At 42.8% G+C, this 18197-nt stretch overlaps 1 protein-coding gene across 1 annotated transcript; it reads right to left on the bottom strand.

Annotated features, from left to right (window-relative positions):
• Positions 1–397: 397 nt before the first annotated feature.
• LOC124277156 (caspase-7-like) lies at positions 398–9077 on the bottom strand. The gene is given in 7 exon segments (XM_046712810.1): positions 398–1436; positions 1438–1613; positions 3421–3528; positions 3531–3579; positions 5148–5323; positions 7907–8137; positions 8977–9077. Coding segments are annotated over 6 exon segments (756 nt in total). The 5' UTR covers positions 8106–8137; positions 8977–9077; the 3' UTR covers positions 398–1388.
• Between the last annotated feature and the right edge of the window lie 9120 nt (positions 9078–18197).

The following is an 18197-nucleotide window of genomic DNA, read 5'->3' as shown; positions in this document are numbered from 1 at the left end:
TCCAACACATCTGGGACGAACTGGATCGACGTGCTCGTCAGCAAGACAATCCACCAAAGACGTTGCTAGATCTTCAACGTCACCTTGTTGAACAATGGCAACGTCTTCCTCGGGGTGTGTTTACTAACGTTCTAAGATCCACGAGGAGACGTTGTCTGGCTGTAGGAGACGCTAGAGGAGGCCACAACCCTTACTAAAGACCTCAATCGAATTGTTCTCCACGCTGTGAACTTCATTTTGGAGGGTACCTTGACATCATGAACGTTATCGTTGTTAAAGAGTTTCGACGAGACTTGTTTTTTGTTTTCCTTTGATGTCCAGATGTTCTGCGCACAGTATACAACTACAACTATTGTCTTAAACCTAATATTAAAAACCTAGTCCAAAATCCCAAGTGTCAAGTTTTCAGTTTTACTCAGTATTTTTAAGCTACATGAAATTAACACATAGCGACCGAACGGTAAATTCGAACAGCATTTTAGATTAAAGTAGGATGATTTAATTGTTCAAGTAGAGTAGCAAGGTTAGAAGGACTTTAAGCCAATTTAACCAAATGACAAGGTAACAAGTAAAAGTGACTTACCTTCAAACACAAACAAAGAGGATCTCAGGCAAAGCAGCAGTAACAGTGAAAGTTAGCTAACTGGAGAACATGAATACAGTAGGAATGTTTCAGTTCGTGTTAGTTTCTTATGTTAATTATTTTAGGTTGGTCAACCGTGTCCAGATTGTCAGTGCCCCTGCAACGATAGTTTTAGTCAGTTTAGTTTTACGCCGCACTCAGCAATATTCCAGCTATATGGCGGCCCCTGCAACGATAAGTGACCAGTGTTTCGGAAGACACAGGGTAGTGGCCTAACATGTTATCACATACCGGAGTCGACTGACCGGTTGCTACAGCTTGACTGTTATAGGGCTGAGAATAATGATGCAGGTCCTGAAAACTATGTGAGTTAACTGGATTGAGAATGTAAACGAACATGAGGTTCTTGAGAGGCACAACCCTTACTAAGGGTCATTCACCTGACGAAGGGGCAAGCAATAGCCCAGAATCGTTGTGTATACAATAAAGACGAAGTTGACATCCATAATATTTTGTCTTATACGTAAAAGAACATGTTTAAAATTGATTAAAACTTGAAGAAAATTATAGTAATTTTGGCGCTGTTATACAAGTTATAACTGGGCATGAACGCACCTGACTTATCTATAACCAAAGGGTTATACCCACACATTCACGGAATTAATATGGATATTGTGCTGACTGCTGCTGGCTAAAAAATGGTTTACATCGGTGATATAAATGTTTATTTCAACAATATAAAAGGGCACCTGGTACAAAGTTATCCCATCAACACATGGCGATGGAGTATAACGTTTTCCCTTGTTCATGTCTTCCGAAAGTAGACATCCTTGGTCAACATGGACGTTATACAAAGGAATCTGTTTCTTCTCCTTAATTCTGCCCTTAGAAGTATAATCGAAGGCCACTGTGTGATTGACACGGGTCATCATGGTCATCAGGTCAAGGGTCTTGCCGTGCTCCTCTAGAACCTTGCACAACGCCTGTATGAACCAGGCGCCATTATTTTCATTCCGCCATGCAAAAAATCCTGTGAATATACGGATACGAATATAACACATTTATAGACCGAGAACCTGAATGATACATTAGCACATTTCAGATCTTTAATACGGAATATTGGCATACTAAAGACATGGTCCTGAAACCTTGTGTAGATAGTAATCATAGATATTGGTCAGTTACAGCGATGACCCTGACACCTTATGACACCTTGTATTTCTATGTTGTATGTTATAAACACGACTCTGACACCTTTTGACACCTTGTCTGACTGACTGACTGAGTTTGGTTTTACGCCGCTTTTAGCAATATTCCAGCAACATCACGGCAGGGGACACCAGAAAATGGGCTTCACACAATGTGTACCCATGTGGGGATTCGAGCCTGGGTCTTCGGCGTGAGCCAACGCTTTAACCACTAAGCTACCCCACCGCCCCATTTGACACCTTGTATCTATGTTGTTGGATATTCGTATGTTACACACACGACCCTGACACCTTGTATAGATTATAACACTGGATATTCGTATGTAATACACACTATCCTGACACCTTATGACATCTTGTATAGACTATAGTACTAGATATTCGTATGTTACACACACGACCCTGTCACCTTATGACACCGTGTATAGATTATAATGCTGGATATTCGTATGTTACACACTGGACCCTGACAGCTTATGACACCTTGTATAGATTATAATGCTGGATATTCGTATGTACACACTATCCTGATACCTTATGACACCTTGTATAGACTATAATACTGGATATACACTATCGTATGCTTATGACACGATATTTGTATGACGACCCTGTTATGACACCTTGTATAGATTATGATGCTTGATATTCGTATGCTACACACTGGATCCTGACAGCTTATGACACCTTGTATAGATTATAATGCTGGATATTCGTATGTTACACACTGGACCCTGACAGCTTATGACACCTTGTATAGATTATAATACTGGATATTCGTATGTAATACACACGACCCTGACACTGTATGACACCTTGTTTAGATTATAATGCTGGATATTCATGCTATAATGCTGTTTTAGTCATGATTCCAAACCTCTGACATACATTGTATAGATTCATTCAGTGACAGCCTTTACCTCCTTGCAAATTAAAGCCCTATTAGCATTAAGATGTACTGCCGTACATCCGTTTAACTTTGATATCTCGAAGAGCTTGTTACCTGCGTATTTCTTGTACTTGTATTGTACAGACTTGTGTTGTGGTGACGACGAAGTCCTTTAACTTCGACCCAGCTGTGTTTGTATTTCTGATACCAGTATAATTTCGTTTGTGTGTTTAAGTATGAGTGAGTACGGTGTTACGCCGCTTTTAGCAATATTCCAGCAATATCACGGCCGGGGACACCAGAAATGGGCTTCACACATTGTACCCATGTGGGGAATCGAACCCGGGCTTTCGCATGACGAGCGAAAGCTTTAACCACTAGGATGACCCACCGCCCCTGTTTAAGTATGAGTGAGTGACTTTAGTTTTACGCCGCATTCAGCAATATTCCAGCTATATGGCGGTGGTCTGTAAATAATCGAGTCTGGACCAGACAATCCAGTGATCAACAGCATGAACATCGATCTGCGCAGTTGGGGATGACATGAGTCAACCAAGTCAGCAAGCCTGACCACCCGATCCCGTTAGTCGCCTCTTACGACAAGCATGGGTTACTGAAGACCAATTCTAAGCAAGATCTTCACCGGTCCTGTTTAAACATGAAATATATTCTGAACAAAACATGTATATATAACAACGTCATATGTTTAGTGTTGTGGTACAGGGTGTTTGACCACTCACCTCTGACACTAGCGTAAGCAATGAGGAAATCAGCATCTCTCGGTATCCTGAAGATCACTGGTTCATCCTCCTCGTCCATGGCTTCTTCCTCATCCTCGGACCCATCCCCTTTATAGCCAGAGCATCAGCACCATCATCAAACTGTTTCCCGCGACATGCCTAAATAAGAGACACCATTGATATTTACCACCATCATCTCCAGATTGGTAGGTCTTCGCTTCACTTTCTTATTAGACATACACAAGTCTCTAAAGTAATAATTTATGCAATAGTTTAAATGAAAATTTAAAAAAATAACAGACTGGCGTCCACTGTTCGCTTATCTAGACTTTCCTCTTTTAAAGGACTTGGCATTCAGTACAGCTTTGGAACAAGGAGCAAACATTAAAAGGCTTTGATACGTCCCTTTGGAAAAATAGTAACCTCAACCGACCTCGCCCAGTTTTCCATGAAACTGTCAAACGTTTATAAGGTATTGTGTAGACACTTCTGGTTCTGGGTGCTGATGTACAAAGCGATCTTAGCTCAAAGGTGATCGTAACTCCCTTAACATAGACTTATGATAGTCATTGGCGCTACGCTGGTTTCGTACACACTGGGCAAAGTTCCACAAGGTGATTTTAGCTCAAAGGTGATCGCAACTCTCTTAACATAGACTTACGACAGTCGTAGCGCTACGCTTGTTTCGTACACACTGGACCAAGTTCCACAAGGTGATTTTAGCTCAAAGGTGATCGTAACTCCCTTAACATAGACTTACGACAGTCGTAGGGCGACGCTTGTTTCGTACACACTGGACCAAGTTCCACAAGGTGATTTTAGCTCAAAGGTGATCGTTACTCCTTAACATAGACTTACGACAGTCGCAGTGCGACGCTTGTTTCGTACACACTGGGCCAAGTTCCACAAAGGTGATTTTATTTCAAAGGTGATCGTAACTCCCTTAACATAGACTCACGACAGTCGTAGCGCTACGCTTGTTTCGTACACACTGGACCAAGTTCCACAAGGTGATTTTAGCTCAAAGGTGATCGTAACTCCCTTAACATAGACTTACGACAGTCGTGGCGCTACGCTTGTTTCGTACACACTGGACCAAGTTCCACAAAGTGATTTTTAGCTCAAAGGTGATCGTAACTCCCTTAACATAGACTTACGACAGTGGTAGCGCTACGCTTGTTTCGTACACACTGGACCAAGTTCCACAAAGTGATTTTAGCTCAAAGGTGATCGTAACTCCCTTAACATAGACTTACGACAGTCGTAGCGCTACGCTTGTTTCGTACACACTGGACCAAGTTCCACAAAGTGATTTTAGCTCAAAGGTGATCGTAACTCCCTTAACATAGACTTACGACAGTCGTAGCGCTACGCTTGTTTCGTACACACTGGACCAAGTTCCACAAAGTGATTTTAGCTCAAAGGTGATCGTAACTCCCTTAACATAGACTTACGACAGTCGTAGCGCTACGCTTGTTTCGTACACACTGGGGACCAAGTTCCACAAAGTGATTTTAGCTCAAAGGTGATCGTAACTCCCTTAACATAGACTTACGACAGTCGTAGCGCTACGCTTGTTTCGTACACACTGGACCAAGTTCCACAAAGTGATTTTAGCTCAAAGGTGATCGTAACTCCCTTAACATAGACTTACGACAGTTAAGATGGTCATAGCCCTACCATCACTTTATTGATAGGGGCCCAGCACTACACAACATGATACATACCTGAATGAAGAATAGTTTCGGTTTTCCGGCCAGAGCCGGACATCGGTCTCCTTTGAATGGAGCCAAGAGTTTTGTGATCTCAATAGGGCCATCAGTGCCTTGGACCTTGTCCTCCTCTCCGTGGGACAGGATCACACAGGCAAAACAATCGGTGTCCTCGTGAATATCTCGGGAAACTGGAATACAAATATGTTTCAGATCTCTACACGAAGTGACTGACGTATTTACATAAGCTGTTTTATTGTTGATTTTAGAGAATGAATTGTTTTCGAATATTATGCTCAGTGTTTATTAACATTCTAACACAGTGTTGCAAAGTGTACTACATTGTTTCTGGGGCGGTGGGGTAGCCTCGTGGTTAAAGCCTTCGCCAAAGACCGGGGTTCGATTCCCCACATGGGTACAATGTGTGAAGCCCATTGCTGGTGTCCCCGCGTGATATTGCTGAAATAATGCTAAAGGTGAGTGTGTGTGTGTGTGTGTGTGTGTGCGCGCGCATGCATGTACATACGTACGTACTTTTGTACGTATATACGTATATAAAGCACAATTTGTGTTTTGTAGTCTCACATTAAATCTCTTATTATAAGTGGGAAGATCACTATTAACCCTGATTTATTTAGCCTGTTACAGGCTTTCAGCATTGGAAGTTTGACCACTGTTACCAGTTACAGCGTTACCACTGTAACAGCGAAACTTGACCACTGTTACAGCGAACTTGACCACTGTAACAGCGAACCTTGACCACTGTTACAGGGAGCTTGACCACTGTAACAGCGAACTTGACCACTGTTACAGCGAACTTGACCACTGTTACAGCGCTGTTACAGCGAGCTTGACCACACTGTAACAGCGCTACCACTGTTACAGCGAACTTGACCACTGTTACAGCGAGCTTGATCACTGTTACAGCGAGCTTGACCACTGTTACAGCGAACTTGACCACTGTTACAGCGAGCTTGATCACTGTTACAGCGAACTTGACCACTGTTACAGCGAACTTGACCACTGTTACAGCGAACTTGACCACTGTTACAGCAGAGCTTGATCACTGTTACAGCGAACTTGACCACTGTTACAGCGAACTTGACCACTGTTACAGCGAACTTGATCACTGTTACAGCGAGCTTGACCACTGTTACAGCGAGCTTGACCACTGTTACAGCGAGCTTGACCACTGTTACAGCGAGCTTGACCACTGTTACAGAGAGCTTGGCCACTGTTACAGCGTTACACTGTTACAGCGAGCTTGACCACTGCTACAGCGAGCTTACACTGTTACACTGTTACCACTGCTTTTATATCATATTGTCATGGAATCTGTATTGTCACTCTATTTTGTATTGCCATTGTAATTCACCTATTTATATATGTATCATTCATTCATATATGTAAGGACCGCCTCCGTGGTGTAGTGGTTAGAGCGTCCGCCCGGACAGCGGAAGGTCGCGGGTTCGATCCCCGACCGCGTCATGCCAAAAGACGTTAAAGTATGGTACTTGTTGGTCCCTGCCTGGCGCTCGGCATTAATGGGTACAACAAGGACTGGTCGGCTCGGAGTCAGTATAATGTGTCTGAGTGGGGTATTCATGCTTCACTGCGGCGTGGTATCTCAATGGGCTAGCACTATGAAACCAGCTTAAGTCTGGGCTAGTACAAGCAGCCGCACATACACATACACACGCATGCACGTCGTCCTATGAGCGAAATATTCTCAAGCACGACGTTAAACCCAATTTCACCTGACCTCATACATGTAGGGAAACACAATAACACAGCCCTTGGTTACATCATATAAATTTGTTGTTGTTTGTTCTTTTACTGATTTCCGGGCGGTGGGTAGCCTAGTGGTTAAAGCGTTGGCTCGTCACGCCGAAGACCCGGGTTCGAATCCCACATGGGTACAATGTGTGAAGCCCATTTCTGTGTCCCCGCCGTGATGTTGCTGGAATATTGCTTAAAAGTGGCGTAAAACAAACTCAGTCAGTCAGTCTTTTACTGATTTCGAGTTAACCTACTGCTCCAAATTGGGAATCAACACGAAACCAAAATATCATGTCAGTGACAGTCCCCTGCATGGGTCATATACTCTTAAAGAAAGTTGGGGAACTTCATTTGTATTTTACGATTGAACAAATTATATTATCGGAATATATCGGAGTCAATCAATGTTGATATGATAATAATTAATATTTTGAGAGTGCATCACCACTTGCACTTCCTTATGGCCACAGCTGTGTGTACAGTCATTGAAAGATAATTGGTGTATGGCGTAAAATTTGCATGGATGTGATTTTCATTTTAAAAAACCCCAAAACAACCCCCGACTAGAAACAAACATTAACTTTGTGTGATGCAAGATGATTGTCAAATTTAATGGTCTGCTTGAAAACCGCCAAATCAAAAAGGACACCACACGCACGTGTATGGGGCTACTGCGTTGTGCACGTACATCCAAAGCGTTGTGTTTAGAGGTGGTGATAAAGAGAAATGGTGGTGCGTTCATAATATGTCTGTCTTTGAAAATTATGTTAACGCTTATACTTCCAAACCAAACTGACAGTTCAGGTTCCCCTACTTATTTTAAGATTATAGTTTAAAACAGTAAATTTCTTTAGTCAGTTCTTCAGATGAGTGGGGTGCCAAACAATTATTTTCGTCCTCAGAAAAGTAATTTTACAGAACATTAAACGTGTGTAGTGTAGTGTTAACCTGAACATATTAAAAGTTTTCTTCTATTTTTATGAACAAAATATTACCGTTTTCCAACAGATTCACCATCTCTGCTCCTGTCTGATTTTTGAATGCCTGTACATCGAATGATAAATTTGTAAACGTTTTGGTTAAGTTCTTTTCGTCAACGACGCTTCCCTTTCTTTCTTGTTTTCCAAAGATGAAGTTATTGATGATGTAGACAACGCTTTTCCTTTTATGCCTCATTGGGTAAATGTTGTCCATGGTTGGCGAATTTCTTTGTTGAATACGTTCGACTGAAATCAAAACATGGGCCACAAGAATATAGTTCAAATTCACGTGGGTTTGAACCGCCTCCGTGTAGTAGTGGTTAGAGCGTCCGCCCGGAGAGCGGAAGGTCGCGGGTTCGATCCCCGACCGCGTCATACCAAAAGACGTTAAAATATGGTACTTGTTGGTCCCTGCCTGGCATCGGCATTAATGGGTACAACAAGGACAGGTCGGCTCGGAGTCAGTATAATGTGTCTGTGTGGGGTATTCATGCTTCACTGCGGCATGGTATCTCAGTGGGTTAGCACTATAAAACCAGCTTGAAGTCTGGTCTAGTACAAGCAGCCGCACAGCCGCACACATACACACGCATGCACGTCGTCCTATGAGCGAAATATTCTCAAGCACGACGTAAAACCCAATTTCACCTCACCTCACCTAACGTGGGGCAACGGGTCACGTTCGACCACGATACATGAGAGTGAACACTGAGCAATCTCCCTGAACACAGACACAGTCGCTGTTACTAATTTTAGACACAACCACTTCCGTTTTATACTGTTGTACTGTTGTACGAACACCACTTCAGCGTCACTGTTGTGTTTGTTTGTTGTTTAACGCCGCACTCAGCATTACTTCAGTTATATGGCGACGGTCAATAATCGAATCTGGACCAGACAATCCAGGCTTTTCAGCAAGCCTGACCACCCGATCCCGTTAGTCGCCTTTACGACAGGCATGGGTTACTGAAGACCAATTCTAACCCAGATCTTCACGGGTTTCTTTACCGGGACTATCAAGTCGCTTAATTTCCAGAGCTGGATATAAGACATGTTTGGGTTGTATGAGGAGAAATTACACTTACCGCGGATACTTTCTTGTGACGCTCAGTGTACCATCTGCAGAAATCGCCTGCTTGACGTGTACCTATAAATAGATGGATTTTCGGAGAAAGCTCAGTTCTCGGAGAGGTGTTTAAGGGAGGTCAATGTGACGCTGCGTTGTCTGCTGGACGGGGAAGACGAAACTAGACAGTCTATCTCGGGGGAGACATGGTTTGGGAGAAAGCTGAGAATATATGTATGTGTATTATCCCTTGGTTGAATGCTCTGAATTTATGTTGGTGTATCTGACGAGGGTTGAAAGCTGGAAATATAAAGGTGTATCACACGAGGGTTGAAAGCTGGAAATATATATAGATTTATTACTGCCCCGTTGAGAAAAGATCACTGTTTAATAAATCTACAATGTTTATTTCCACGCTTACGCTCGTTACCAAACCATTCAATCGTTTCATAAATATGGTATTACACGGGACATCGTTTAGCATTCTCTGTGTATCACACGAGGGTTGAAAGGTGGAAATATCTGTAGGTGTATCACACGAGGGTTGAAAGCTGGAAATATATTTAGGTGTATCACACGAGGGTTGAAAACTGGGAATAAATGAAGGTGTATCACAGGAGGGTTGAAAACTGGGAAGATGTGCAAGTGTATCACAGGAGGGTTGAAAACTGGGAATATAGCTAGTGTATCACAGGAAGGTTGGAAACTGGGAATATATGTAGGTGTATCACAGGAGGGTTGAAAACTGGGACTGATATATGTACGCGTATCACACGAAGGTTGAAAACTGGGAATATAGCTAGTGTATCACAGGAGGGTTGAAAACTGTGAATATATGTAGGTGTGTCACAGGAAGGTTGAAAACTGGGAATATAGCTAGTGTATCACAGGAGGTTTGAAAACTGGGAATATATATGGGTGTATCACAGGAATGCTGAAAACTGGGAAGATATGTGTAGGTGTATCACATGAGGGTTGAAAACTGGGAAGATATGTAGGTTTATCAGAGGAAGGTTGAAAACTGGGAAGATGTGTAGGTGTATCACAGGAATGCTGAAAACTGGGAAGATATGTAGGTGTATCACATGAGGGTTGAAAACTGGGAAGATATGTGTAGGTTTATCAGAGGAAGGTTGAAAACTGGGAAGATGTGTAGGTGTATCACAGGAGGGTTGAAAACTTGGAAGATGTGTAGGTGTATCACAGGATGGTTGAAAGAAACTGGGAAGATATGTAGGTGTATCACAGGAGGGTTGAAAACTGGGAAGATGTGTAGGTGTATCACAGGAAGGTTGAAAACTGGGAAGATATGTAGGTGTATCACACGAGGGTTGAAAACTGGGAAGATATGTAGGTGTATCACAGGAGGGTTGAAAACTGGGAAGATGTGTAGGTGTATCACAGGATGGTTGAAAACTGGGAAGATGTGTAGGTGTATCACACGAGGGTTGAAAACTGGGAAGATATGTAGGTGTATCACAGGAGGGTTGAAAACTGGGAAGATGTGTAGGTGTATCACACGAGGGTTGAAAACTGGGAAGATGTGTAGGTGTATCACAGGAGGGTTGAAAACTGGGAAGATGTGTAGGTGTATCACAGGAGTTGAAAACTGGGAAGATGTGTAGGTGTATCACAGGATGGTTGAAAACTTGGAAAGATGTGTAGGTGTATCACAGGATGGTTGAAAACTGGGGACGATATGTAGGTGTATCACACGATGGTTGAAAAGTTGGAAAATGTGTAGGTGTATCACACGAGGGTTGAAAACTGGGAAGATATGTAGGTGTATCACAGGAGGGCTGAAAACTGGGAAGATGTGTAGGTGTATTACACGAGGGTTGAAAAACTGGGAAGATATGTAGGTGTATCACAGGAAGGTTGAAAATTGGGAATATGTGTAGGTGTATTATACCAAATAATCGAGTCTGGACCACAATACTGTGATCAACATCGTGTGCATCAATCTACACGATTGGGATACTATGACATGTGTCAACCAAGTGGCCACTTAAGACAAGCATGGGTTACTGAAGACCGGTTCTAACCCGGATCTTGACAGGCCCCACGTCTAAGTAGTTCCCCAGCCACCAGTAGTGCCATGTACCTTGTGTCTGCTGATACTGAATTATGTTCGGACTAGAGCGTACGGTAACACCATCTTTCCTAACGTGGGCTGTTATTAGTACGGTATGTGCTTCAGTGAGAAGTAATCCATTACCAACAAGCACGTCAATAATGCATTACTTTCTGTCTCGTTCAGGCCAAAACGAGTATTATACTGAAACGACATAAAATCCTTTAGATCGCGCTGAGTTGTCTAAATTTTTCATGTATTGCCTCATGGTCCACTTTACAAATACATCTATTTCCCAAGGGGTTTTCCCCAATGACGCGTGGTTTCATTGCACAATACAAGTTGCAAATGTCAAGGAATTCGGTACCCGAGATACTTCTTGACCAATCCAGCCATCTACAATGCTTCCAGGAAGGACCACAAGGATGTTACGAAGATAAGCAATATTTAGAACGCAATTACGACGAAACTTCAGGAAAACGATAAACAAGAAAGGACTGGCATTTGAATACATATATATCTTCATCATGTTAAGTTCTTAGAGTTCTATGAGAAATACAACATTGTAGACAACAATTGCGATCAATACGATCTCAAGGAAAAGAAGACTTTATTTAACGCATCACATAGCCTTTATACACGTACATTGGCTGGAATTGGTAACTACGCACACGTAATACGCACTACTCATCACACAATTACGCACACCATACGTACTCAGGGAAACCAAGCTTTATAAATGCATGGCGCATATGTTGCGTGGCGGTAAAGCCCTACAGTGAAGAAAGCTGCAGTGCATACAATCGTATCTCTACGGAAACACAAACATGCCCTCAAGTAAACGTGTCCGGTGTGGATGAACAGGTCATCAAAATGGCAAGCAGGAGCAGTAAACATGCTGAAAAATATACGTTTGGCTAAAACACCTCGGCCCCTTTTCTCAAATATGATCTGAAAGAAAGGTAATTTCAACAAGTCTCTTATGATTACAAGCGACGAGCCCGAAAACACTTTTCAGTGTGTTTTATGCAACTGAGGGGCACATAGAACTAGACTCCATGCCAACAAAGTCGAACAGGATTTATGGCAACGCGCCGATGCGCGGGACATTTTAGAGTGAGTGAGAGAGTGAGTTTAGTTTTACGCCGCACTCAGCAATATTCCAGCTGTATGGCGGCGGGTCTGTAAATCGTGTCTGGACCAGACAATCCAGTCATCAACAGCAAGAGCATCGATTTGCGCAATTGGGAACCGATGACATGTGTCAACCAAGTCAGCGAGCCTGACCACCCGATCCCATTAGTCGCCTCTTACGACAAGCATGGGTTACTGAAGATCAATTCTAACCCGGATCTTCAAGGGTTAGAAATTTTAGAGAAAGTCAACCAAGTGACCAATGATACTGCGGGTTCTCAGTACCAAAGAAAGCATGTTAATATATAGCAGGCATGTTGGTATGTACACAGGACTAAAACAACATGCAACTTTTAAGGTAAACAATACGTATATCAATGTATACTTTTATAAGTAACACATACAGTTAGATGAGCGGATGAGGTGTACTCATGATATTAAAGGCACCTTTCGTCAACATTGCGGTCTGACGAGTCCAGAAAATATTGTTGTTGTTTTATTTTTATGATGTAAATATTTTTGGATATGATCAAGGTTGAAAGCCTTGTATGGTGTTCTACATGGTTGAAAATCATGTTTGACATTCTAATTCCACTGCGTTATTATTTGTATTTAAGTGCCAGGATTGAAAAGAATGAAAGAAGATATGCAATTATCTTTCAGTTTGAAACTTCTGATAACTTTCAGAGCATTTACTTTGACGATTTCCATATTTCTGTGATGTTAATACATGTGGCTGAATAAGAATCCTCAGATATACACATGATAATGAGTTCGTCTTCGAATGAACAGATAGGTAATACACCGTTGAAACTATAATTATATTTATCAATGTCTACAAACAAACGGAAAAAACGTTACATCATACTATTAACACACATACATGTCTATCGCTTCAGAGGTCGGCCTGGGTAATGCTTGTACGGTCAGTGACGGGTCATTCAGCGGTAAGAAGAAATCGATTTCACAGAGATAGTTATTGTATGTGGGGACCCATCGATGTAGGTCTTGGACGTGTACAATCTCCGTGGACAACACGAGCATGCCATGTTGCTTATGGATGGACGGTCGGATAGATCACCGGGTTGTTTTGTTGATTTCCAACCACAGTCAAAAGAACCTTGTATGTGGAGTGAGTGATTGATTGATACGTTGGTGAGTGGTTGAGTGAGTCAGTGATACGTTGGCGTTTCTGAATGAGTCAGTGATACATTGGGGTGTCTGAGTGGGTGAGTGAGTGGAGTGATACGTTGGCGTGTCTGGAGTGGGTAAGGAGGAGTGATACGTTGGCGTGTCTGAGTGGGTGATACGTTGGCGTGTCTGAGAGGGTGATACGTTGGCGTTTCTGGAGGAGTGAGTGATACGTTGGCGTGTCTGGAGTGGCTGATGCGTTGGCGTGTTTGAGCGAGTGATTGACTGAGTCAGTCAGTCAGTCAGTCAGTAAGAGGTGCGTTGGCGTGTCTGGAGTGAGTGGAGTGAGAAATACGTTGGCGTGTCTAAGTTGGTAAGTGAGTGATACGTTGGCGTGTCTGAGTTGGTGAGTGAGTGATACGTTGGCGTGTCTGGAGTGGGTGAGTGATTGAGTCAGTCAGTCAGTCAGTGATACGTTGGCGTGTCTGTTTTAAGGAGGACTTACCTCCGGCCAGGAAAACAATCCTTGCAATAAACATTCATTTGATGACGTACAAAACACCCAGCAGTACAGTTTTAACCCTAAATCAGGTAATGCCTCCATTGAAACTTTGGACTGAGTTTACCGTCTCCACCCCATGGACTGGCACCATACGATCAAGCAGAGTCCTTAATGTTGGGAGAACAAATGTTGTTTGTCCGACACATCAACATCCACGCTGGTGAAGGCAGATAATGATACAGATAGGGATGAAAGGTGGTGATGTCTCAGTTTGACGTGGCTGGTGACGGCGCGAGAGTGTGATTTGGACGTACACCACATTAGCAATACTGCAACATGGCGGAAGAATGATAAGAAACGGTGGTAGAGTTGAAACAACGCATTACCGCAGGGAAGCTAATCTTCCCTATAGTATGATATCTAAAGACAGGCAATTACATTTCGTATTTATTTGTAAGAGGAAGTAAGCTCTAGTGAGATTACATGCGATGTTCTGATTGTGTACGTCACCGGGCATCAATAGTTGACATACAGGGCATACAGACAGCAGCACACAGGAGAGACAACATTTAACACAAGATCATGGGTCACCTCGTCTCGTCTCGTCGATCTAGTGCACGTCGTATAACCCATGTCACACAGAATGGCAGATTGGTTATTACAAACCTTCCGGGGCCTGGCAAGATAACCCACAGGGAATCTAAACATTCTAAGACACCAGCCCTATGTGTATCCAGGCAACATCTAGAACGTGGGGATGATGATAACTTTAAAGGGTTGTGGGGCTGGGGTGGCGGTGGAGTTTTGTTTGTCACCCATGTTGTTCTGGGAGGGGTCATCAATTTTGTACACATGTACTAGGGGGCCGTCATTGATTCTGTACATGACATGCACTTACTTTGTACATAAATTTTAGGGAGGGTCATTCACATTGTACAGGCTTCTTCACAAAACTTGTCATCAATACCCCCCTAGTCATTAATTATGACTGACTGAGTTTGGTTTTACGCCGCTCTTAGCAATATTCCAGCAATATCACGGTGGTGGATACCAGAAATGGGCTTCACTCATTGTACCCATGTGGGGATTCGAACCCAGGTCTTCGGCGTGACGAGCCAAAGCTTTAACCACTAGACTTCCCCAACGCCCCTCATTAATTATGAACGGTCCCTTAGTCACATTTGCAGTTCAATACATCTATTTCCGCTATCGCTGTTTTCTAGAGTGTCAGGTCCTGGTCTGTCAACAAGCCATCAACCAATTCTTGGTTCTGGATTTAGATCTCTGTCCGTGCAAATGCTGTTGTTTTTCAAAATTGGAAAAAAAGTGGTAGTCGACAGTAATCAGATGTAATAAGCTTGATTTGGTAGAAGTTTGTATCCCACTTGTATCCACATTCCGGCACATCAACCATTGTAACATCACTGGTGTCATCGACCCGTGAAGATCCGGGGTAGAATAGGTCTTCAGCAACCCATGTGCTTGCCATAAAGGCGACTATCTTGTCGTAAGAGGCGACTAACGGGATCGAATTGGTCAGTTTCGCTGACTTGGTTGACACATGTCATCGGTTCCCAATTGCGCAGATCGATGCTCATGCTGTTGATCACTGGATTGTCTGGTCCAGACTGGATTATTTACAGACCGCCGCCATATAGCTGGAATATTGCTGAGTGCGGCGTAAACCTAAACTCACTCACTCACTCACTGGTGTCATCTCTGTTCCGAGGGAGGACAACAGAATGGCGAAACACAAATGTGAGGCTATAGAGTTGTTAGGGTGAATGAGTGAGTGCCCAAATGAGCACACAGACACACGTACACATTCATTGTGATTAGGATACACATGTCCCTTTGACCACAAGGGTACATAACCAGCTCATCCACAAATGAGTGAGTGGACGAGTATGGTGTTACGCCGCTTTAGCAATATTCCAGGAATATCACGGCTTGGAACACCAGAAATGGGCTTCACACATTGTGCACATGGGAATCGAACCCGGGTCTTCAGCGTGACGAGCGAACGCTGTAACCACTAGGCTACCCACCGCCCTGATATCTGTAGAAGCACTTTTTAAGTGACTATGTACACTGTCCCGGACTGAACGTTTGCAGTGAGATGCAGTCATAAGCCCAAAGAGGCAACGCTTTAATCACTAGGCTAACTCCCAGCCCCCAAACCCCCACCCCCATCAACAAATGAAAACACAAGGTCACTACATAACTGGTCAGCAGCTGAACACCTGCATAGTGTTGACCATCTGTATACAGGTCACGCTACAAAGTAATCCAGCCACGTGTACCTAAGTCCTTATTCAGTAATACCTCTACTCCCCATAACACTCCTAATGACAAATGAAAATGCACTTACCAAAACACAAACAACGCAAAGCACTGTGCAAAGCCCTTGAAAATTGGTATTAATAGTGACCTTAGCACCTTTTGTGAATAGCGATGTCCGATCAACTCAAGCAAACTTGAATATGAACACAAAGCGGTAGGGATTAACAGCGGTGACCAATGTTATATCTTAATGTACCATTTTGTTATTTGAACAGGTAGGCAATTGGTCTTCATAAGCAGGATCTACAATCGATATATATATTGATTCTCAGCTGAGTGTGACCGTAGATATCATATATCGGGAATGGTAATTATATCATGTGAGATTGGCGAGAACAATACTATCTGTGGTATATACTGACGATAGTGAAACATACAAAGGAGTAAAATGTCCATTATTTTTACACCTCAATTTAACATAATGTAATTCCGAAAACTAAAATAACCGATATTTAAGACCTAATTTCACTCAAGTGAAGAAACATTTGAAACCGAGTATGAGGCTCGACAGAGCCGATCCATCTTCCATATAAACTTCTCACACTTTGCTAAGGATCACAAAATTCACAACTTTACTTAAACGTAGAATTATATTTTGAAATTGTATCCATTTAAAACTGGATAAATAATGATATGGAAACACCTCTTTAGGCAAACAGCCACTTTAATCCAACCTTATGCACTTGATACATGAGAAACCATAAAAAGGCTTTCATGGCACCAATCAAACATTTTGCACATTATGGAACAAGTCATTGACAAAGTACATAACACCTGTCAATATAGCAGGTATGGGATCCACAAGATGAAATGACATACTGAAACCTAGGATCGATGCTTACATAAGCTTAGATATTTAAACCAAATGTGACCCCACATCATAGTTTTCTGTTGAATCATGATTTGATCCTTAGCGAAGTGTGAATAGTATAGTTGTAAAGATTGGCAGTCATGTGTGTGTATGTAGAACCCACACATACAGAAACACGTGTAAAAGCTGTTTCCAGATAAATCAGTCATGGCGTCATCGCTGACTTTGTGTGGTGGCGATTACGGGACGGAATCTGAGAGTATGGGTTCGAATCCTAGATGGGATTCAATCCAAATAAGGTAACTAGAATGAGTAGAAAGTGTCATGCTGAATGTTTCACGTCTAGTCTTAATCCTGTAGTGAGGTGGGACAATGTTGTTTCATGTTGCATGTAACAGTATGTCAGCTAAATGTAACCTATCAATTTAGTTTCAGGTATCAGTGGCTTTGACAGCACAAGCACTGACACACATAACACATGTTTCCTGGATGCAAAATATTGACAAAAGAGTAAGAATAGTTTTACGCAGCTTTTAGCAATATTCCAGCAATATCACCAAAACATGAGCTTCACACATTGCACCCATGTGGGGAACCGAACCCGGGTCTTCGGTGTGACGAACGAACGCTTTAACCACTAGGTTACCTCACATCCCCTTTGTACTTTGGAGCACACTTTCTATCATACACTGATAAAGCATGTGTGTACTGGGCAACGGAGTCTACATGAAACAAGCACTTACTGGGGTCCCTCATCCGCCCTAGGATGTACATGAAACAAGCACTTACTGGGGTCCTCATCCGCCCTAGGATGTACATGAAACAAGTACTTACTGGGGTCCTCATCCGCCCTAGGATCTTACATGAAAACAAGCACTTACTGGGATCCTCATCCGCCCTAGGATCTACATGAACAAAGCACTTACTTGGGGTCCGTGATCCGCCCTAGGATCTACATGAAACAAGCACTTACTGGGGTCCCTATCCGCCCTAGGATCTACATGAAACAAGCACATACAGGGTCATATTCCGCTATTATTGGATCTTACATGAAACAAGCACATACAGGGGTCCCATTGTGCCCTAGGATCTACATGAAACAAGCACATACTGGTGTCCTATTGTGCCCTAGGATCTACATGAAACAGTAGGCACATACAGGGGTCCTATTCTGCCCTAGGATCTACATGAAACAAGTACGTACTGGAGTCCTATTGGTCCCTAGGATCTACATGAAACAAGCAC

This window comes from Haliotis rubra, unplaced genomic scaffold (assembly GCF_003918875.1).
Source record: "Haliotis rubra isolate DU_JTF1 unplaced genomic scaffold, ASM391887v1 Scf219, whole genome shotgun sequence".
NCBI classification, from domain to species: Eukaryota; Metazoa; Mollusca; class Gastropoda; order Lepetellida; family Haliotidae; genus Haliotis; species Haliotis rubra.
The sequence above is the reverse complement of the archived record's forward strand: the minus strand, read 5'-3'. Positions and strand labels throughout refer to the sequence as shown.